Genomic DNA, 7607 nt, shown 5'->3' on the forward strand with positions numbered 1-7607 from the left:
ACATACATATATATATATATATAATATATATATACACACACACACACACATGTACATAGTGCCTAGGCTGGTCTGTACTTCATGTGCACAGTGATCCTCCTGCTTCAGCCTCCCAGTAGCTAAGACTACAAGTGTGTGCAAGCTTTGCTGATTTCTTTTGAAAGTTCCTCTGTAGATATTTTAATTGGATCTGGACAGGGGCAGGGATAGACCTGTGTTTACAGCTCAGTATTCATTTAATACTGGTCTCATGTACATTCTTGTGAGTATTATAAATGGTGGCCAATCTTTGTCTCTTAAAGAAGGTATTAGTTTGGGGAAATAGTCAGTATCTAAGAAATTCTTTGTCAAATCACTTGATGAACTCAGAAGCCCATAACACTTTTCCTAATCAATCTCTGTTTTTCTATAATGGGAAACAAATACATGTAATAAATTAGGAATTAGGAAAAATTAATGATTTATTATCCTTTATAATAAGCAACTATAGATTAGAAGTACTTTCCTAACAACACTAAATGCACATATGGCATGAAATACAGCATATATAAAATTTCATAAAATAATTATTTTACACAAAAATCATGTACACTTTTTATTTTATATAAATGGCTCATTATGCAAAATAAATAATAAAATTATAACTGAATGTTGTCAATGTCTATAACTCCTGCCCCAGGAGACATAACTATGGAGACAGAAAGTGGTCACACTATATCCTCCCTCTGTATGTGGATGGGGCTGGCAATCAAGCATTTAATTATTTTCCCAAAGAAATCCTATCTTTATAACTGTCCAAACATTGGAAAGGAAAAAGCAGATTCATCATCAGCTGGTAGAACCTGTCATATATAGTACTGACTGTTCTTCAGCATTGACTTAGGAAGAATACAAAAAAAAAAAACCACCAATACTTTTTTAGGTGTTTTCTGTCTGTTTGGGACCCAAAAACCTGTCTCACTATTTATTATTGATGAATCAAAATAAGGTTCAGTTTGACAGGGATGTAGTTCTGGATTTTAGACAGGGTAAAAACCCTCCTGTAGGGTCAAACTTGCTAATCTTCAAAGGCCAGAGAGAAAGAAATGGCCATTCATGAAGAGTAAGGGATACTACAAAATCCGCTTTATGTGGTACAGAATCCTTCTGCCAAGAGATCCAGAACATGGTCCTTTGAAGTTCTGGGATGATAGATTTTAAAAACATGCACTGTCTGTCTCCAGAGATGACTTATTTTTCCAGGTAGCACTTGGCTGGTTTGATCTCTTTGTATTTCAGTAGGCAGACTTTTAAAATGACCTCGTATGTTCTGATGCAGACATGGGAGGAAAAGCATGAAGAGAAGGAGTAAGGGAAATTTTTCACAAGAACCTTATGTATAATATTTTAATACTGATTTGTTTAACTGTGACATTTATAATAACAGCAGAAAGTCTAGATTAAGAAACTGACTAAGCCAAATAATGCCATGGGCTCTACAGAATTCTTCACAAAACTGACCCAAATGTCAGGTCTTTTGGGAATAAACACTTTTAAGTGGAAAGACTAATAAAACAAAGAGTGACAATACAAAGAACAGATTAATAAAAAGCGTACTAAGATAAACTCACAGCTAACTTAGAGTCAAAACTAGTCCTTCACTTTTTTCTTTGTAGCTCCTAAATTCATAATAATAGAGAAGAAATTCCTATTCTGTTAACAATGCCACTTCCCAGTACTCCCTGAGGCAAATCTTCCAGCAATGTCATTTCACCATTGACCATAGATTAATTCTTACAGCATCAAAATATTTCATAAACTCCTTTCGAATTAGGTGGATCACTAATTAACTCCTGCTTTGCATACCGATCACCAGTGTGGGCCCTAAACCAAAACAGGAAGAAGGAAGTCAAAAGACTTTAAGTATGAGGGTCACTCTTCTCAGCCAGTCGAGTGGACGGTACTTCCAGTCATCATGAAGGTTCTCCTCATCCTGGGGCTTGCCCTCCTGTCCTCTGTGACCATCCAGGGCAAGGACTTTGAGAGGTGTGAGTTGGCCAAAACTCTCAAAGAAAAAGGAATGGATGGCTTCCACGGAGTCAGCCTGGCAAACTGTAAGTCTGCTGTCCTTGCCTCCAGAGAGTCATGTAAGGAACAGGTACAATGGGAAAGTGAATGGTCTGAGGAGTTTTGGGGGAAGAGACTGGCGTTTCCTTCTGGATTTCTATATTTACAACATTTAAAACATCATTTGCTTCTTTAGAATCAGAGGTGCCAGGTGAAGGAATAATGTCAAGGGAGGAAATAGTCTCCACATTCTATGTCCCAGGGGACCTGCTGAATTCTCCCAGGGCTATTAGATTTGCCAGTCGCCCCAGTTTCCAGCACCCCAAAAGTCTGAGCCTGAGAGACTTGGATTCTGCAGCATAGAGGGATACAGAATTCTTCTTAAGCTTTTCAATCATGACACAGGGGTTCTAACAACAACATTTAAAAGGTTATGGTGAACTCTTTAAAAGGGAAGTAAGAACCTATTTCCTTATAGTCCGTTTTGATGTGTTTTATGAATATTTTTTCTGAACTGATGATTTGTTCATTTCCTTCCACACAATTCCTGATGTGCGACAAAGAAAAGTTGCTTCTATATGGTTCCATATTGGTTCCATCTTTGTCAGTATTACTTCTAGTTTTCTAACTTCAGATAGATATTTTCCAATCAATAACTACTTTTGTTTTTTGTTTGTTTTGTTTTGGTTTGAGACAGCATCTCACTTTGTAGTTGAGATGGACCTGGAACTCACTATGCAGCCCAGGCTGGTCTCAAACTCACAGCAAAACTCCTGCCTCAGCCTCCCGAATGCTGGGATTCCAGGTGTGTGACACCATGCCCAGCTCTGCTTTTTGTTTTAAGAGTAGGAAAAATTTATTGAAGGAAAGATAGCTTCTGCCTAAGAGAAACAGAAGGGGAACTGAAAAGTGGGTCGCCCCCACCCCACTTCTTCAAGATGTTTTTATACAGCAAAGCCATGTGTTGAGAGGCAGGTACAAAGTGGGACAAAACTGTAAGACCCAATGGAAAATCACAAGGTGGGCATGAGGTGGGGCAAAACCATGACCAACCAATAAGGTTACAAGTACAGTCACCCAGGTAATATTGATTAAATGGGGATCAAAAGGGGGAGCAAGTCACATAGTAACTGTACAAGGATTTTCAGTAAGGGTTAGGGTCAGGGATATTACCTAGAAAGGCCGGGTTAAGACCTTGGCCCCTACCCAGGTAAAAACTACTTTAGAATGAAAGGGGGAGTGAAGAGATGAGTGCAGGGGTGAAATTACAGAAGAGACTGTCCTAGTCTCTAAGGCTTGTTCGCAAGATTTTTATTTGACCTCTAAATTCAACTTCAGCTATCACGAGAAAAATTTTACCTCTCAAACAAATTCTACGTTTTCCGATAAGTGCATTTCCCCATGAGCTTATCGTGTGCTACAAATTTACTAAATCCACTCAGGAGCTCTGCTGGTTTTTCTGCTCTAAGCTGAACATTGGCTGAGTAATGTTAGCAGGGAAAGGGTAAAAGCAATGGAAGAGGCAGCCATTTTAATGTTTTAAAAGGTACTTTCACTTTAGTAGCATTGCAACTTGACATTCATTCTAGAAAAGACTCTCAGAGGCCCTTTAAAACTACAGTGTTGGGCTGGACAGAGCGGTTCACACCTGTGCTCCTGGCCACTGAGGAGGGAGGATGCATTTAGCTCAGGAGACCAGCCTGGGCCGCAGCCACACCCTGTGTCAAAACAAGAAGAAAACACTTGAAGTGTAAGGTATTTTGTAGGTTTCATATATCTTTGTATTTGGAAAGTAAGTCACTAGTGACATAAATTATGGAAAAAGAGCCAGGCATGGTGGTGCAGGCCTGTAAACCTAGAGCTCAGGAGGATGGGGCGGGAAAGTTGCCATGATTTCAAGGCCCTCTTGGAGTACAGAGTGATCTCATGGCCGGTCTGAACTGCAGAGTGAAAACTTGTCTCCAAAAGACAAAGAAAAACAGAAGTAGCTATAAAGAACTGATTTTGGTATACAGGGTAAATTATTTTGTGTTACTGTTCATTATTAAAAATGATTTCTTTTCAGGGGTGTGTTTGGCCAAATGGGAGAGTAATTATAAAACACAAGCTACAAACTACAACCCTGGAGACAAAAGCACTGACTATGGGATATTCCAGATTAACAGCCACTACTGGTGCGATGATGGCAAAACCCCAAAGGCTGTTAATGCTTGTGGTGTGTCCTGCAAAGGTATGAAAAGGTGATGCTGGAGTGTTGGCCAGGACCCATCTGGCACAGGGAATAAAGATTGATCACAAATGATGTAGTCTAGAAAGATTCATCTGGGTGCGAGAGAAACTGTATCTTAACTACTGAGTGTAACTGTTTTCCCCAACAAAATTTCCCAAGTAAGAAATATCTGACATCACAAACAAAACAACCAATACAAAACATTAAGAAAAATAATGGCTGTCATAAAAAGTTTGTGTTTTAATATGTATGTTTCTGAAATTATTTATAAATTTAGTGTAAATCGCCTTGTTGAGTCTTTTTCCAGAGCAATGATATTCCTCCTATTTACCTAAGGATACTTTACAAATAATTGTTTGTGTAGTCCATTTGATTATTTCACCTTTTTAAATGAAATGTTCTAACTACAAAGGATGATTGAATGGTTACATAAAAATTGCATTGTGGTAAAGGCACATTGGCATTAATCCCCTCCCGCTACTCTCCCTTCTTGAGACTCAGAAAGCAGCATCCTTCTTGCCACTTTCTGAAGCAGTTCTAGAAGTCTGTTTTGTGGGTTTCTTTCCAAGGTGTCCTCAGAGGCAAGGACTGCTGCCGCCCAATGCCATCCACTGGGAACACAGGCCTGTGACACCACTGTGGCGCGTCCTCCCCCGCCTTGTTCACCGGATCTGGCACCATCCCACTACTGACTTTTTTTTTTTCAAACATGGGACCTTGCACTTGTAAGGCAGGCAGCAGAACCACTGAGCTAAATCCCTGGCCCTCACTTCTAATTCCTTTGCAAAGTCAAAAGGACTTGAAAAGTCCACACTTTGAATCAGTTTGGGACCCTGAGGCAGGTGTGACAGGACTAGTAAAGATATTCATGAGGACTTCCAGAAGTGCTTCCCAAACTGGCAAAAATAACAGAATAGTTGTGTTTATACAGAGGGAAAGTATTTTGAGAAGGATTAATGGCAATGTGTCATTTACCCTCAGAAATGTCTTATTTAAACCATAGGGGCTGGGGGTTTAGCTCAGTGGTTTGGTGGCCTGCCTTGCAAGCGCAAGGACCTGAGTTCAATCCCAGGTACCAAAATAAATAAATAAATAAAAAATAAACCACAGAATACTTTTTATTGTGACTTGGAGAATACTAAAAACCTATATGCCTGTCTAATTTAAGGGTAATTTTCAGATTACTAATTGATTCTTCCACATATATATTTTATTTCCTGAGAGATTTTCATGGGAGTTAGAAAAGGATTGATTTGTTTTCTAAATTTTTTATTTGCATCTCCAAAAAGAAAAAAGAACCTTAATTATTCTAACTCCTAAAAAATTGATTATGAACTTACATATTTGGGATAAAATTCATGTTTTGCTTTGTCTTTTGTCTTATGAGGAAAGAACACACGGGACTTATTCCATGCCAAAGCAGAGAATAATAGACTGCTGAACTGACAATAAAGTAGAAATTACATGTGGGCTCCTTGCCTCATAAAATAGAGCATGAAGTGGAGGGGGTGTAGGGAGAGTAGGGGTAAGGGGAAAAATGAGAACCAAGATCTTTCATGTAAAGGTACAAGATCTCAATGATGAATGTAACTGTACTGTATATATAGAAAGTACCAGTAAACTCAATGAAGAAAAAATAGAGCACAAAAACTTGGTATTCCCAAATACTAAAATATTACATTTTTGGAGAGACAAGACTTATTTTGGAAAACTCTTTACTATCTAGTTAACTTATTTATAAATTATTTTGTATTACATACAAATATAGTCAATGAATAAAAATTAAAATCTAGAAGCAAGAAGAAAGAGCAGCCACATTCATTCTACACGGGGATTGATATCCACTGGTAACTTTTGGTTATATCCTTCCAGAATGTGTATTAATCATGTACATACAGGTAAAGAATGTCAGTAACATGTACACTGAGACACAAGCATGTAGGCAATATGTATACTTCCAGAAATTAAATGTAATTATGCATAATTCTTTGTAGTTTGCATAGTATCACATAAAATATTTTCTATGTCAAAAATTGTATATCTGCACTGTCATTATAAATGGTGAGTAGAATCCTCTTACATGACTAATTTGTAGGTCCAATTCTTACTGAAAAGCACTTAATTTGTTTCCATTTTTCCATTGTGTAAATTGTTATGAACAGCTTTGTGCATATACGCTTGGGTGCACTTCTTATTTCTTTAGTACAATACCTAAGGAAAATATGACTTTTTAAAACAGTGTTTTGTACCAGGAGTACCTTCCACTGCAGTAATTAAGAATTCCAGAGTTTCCAGTGGCTTTCATTAATGAGAAACAAAAAGCTTCATTTCATGTCAAATTGGGATAGATGAGGTTCTTAAACCTTTGCCAGCTAATTCTAAACTTGAAATTTCTCTCACAGTTGTTTTCATTCCTCTGCACCTCTTTTTCAGCTTTGTTGCAAGATGATATCAGTCAGGCTGTAGAATGTGCGAAAAGGGTTGTGAAGGATCCACAAGGCATTGGAGCATGGTATGATTAACTGCTAAGAATAAAGGGTTTTACCTACTGTCAATATATGCAGGGAGAAAAGACTTCAAAGGCCAAAGTGTGTTCTGAAGCTAAAAACTGCACATTTTGGCTCATGCTAAACAAAATCATACCTTCATCCTGAGGATAGACCCTACTGTAAGACACTCAAAATCCTTTTTTTTTTACTCTACCTTTAATTTTAGGGAGATTCAGGTGATTTAAAATTCTCTACAGTCTGATAATGCCTTGAAAGTATTTCTACTATAAGTTAAACGTGCATTGTACATAATCCAACATTTATGTTCAGCATGCTGTGCTCTACTGAGAGTTTGGAGAGAAACAAAGTGTCTTGCATACATGTTCCATTCAGGAAACACCAATATCTGATTGTAGCTATAGCCTGCAGTCTATTTGTTGGTATATACATTATTGCTGCAAAGGATTTGAAGCATGTGTGTCGTAATGAAGATGTGTTTAACTTCTCTGTGTTTCCTTTTCTTTGCAGGGTGGCATGGAGGAAACATTGTCAGAACACAGATGTCAAACCATATATAAAGGGCTGCAAACTATAACTGCAAAATTTTCTTGTTCAGCCCATTTTGTTCCTTTTGCATATAAAGGGAGTAGCAGCTAAGGGAAATTTCACAAAGCCATTGTTTCCTTGCCAAACAGCATCTTACAGAAACAGAAAAATAGAGCTTTTCTCTTAATAGTCTTACTGTTCACTAATATGCTTATTGTGTGGTATTAATCCTGCTTTTTCATTTCATGAACAGGGCAAAAGCTGGTAAATTTTTTCTAATACTTTAGCTCTCAATA

General features: G+C 37.8%; 1 protein-coding gene across 1 annotated transcript; it reads left to right on the top strand.

Annotated features, from left to right (window-relative positions):
- Positions 1 to 1954: 1954 nt before the first annotated feature.
- Positions 1955 to 7360, top strand: LOC104876247 (lysozyme C). The gene is made up of 4 exons (XM_010644206.1): positions 1955 to 2093; positions 4112 to 4276; positions 6710 to 6788; positions 7294 to 7360. The coding sequence occupies exons 1-4, from the start codon at positions 1955 to 1957 to the stop codon at positions 7358 to 7360; spliced, it is 450 nt and encodes a 149-aa protein (XP_010642508.1).
- Positions 7361 to 7607: the final 247 nt, after the last annotated feature.

Source organism: Fukomys damarensis, unplaced genomic scaffold (assembly GCF_012274545.1).
Source record: "Fukomys damarensis isolate Sample0158 unplaced genomic scaffold, DMR_v1.0_HiC HiC_scaffold_15, whole genome shotgun sequence".
Lineage (NCBI taxonomy): Eukaryota > Metazoa > Chordata > Mammalia > Rodentia > Bathyergidae > Fukomys > Fukomys damarensis.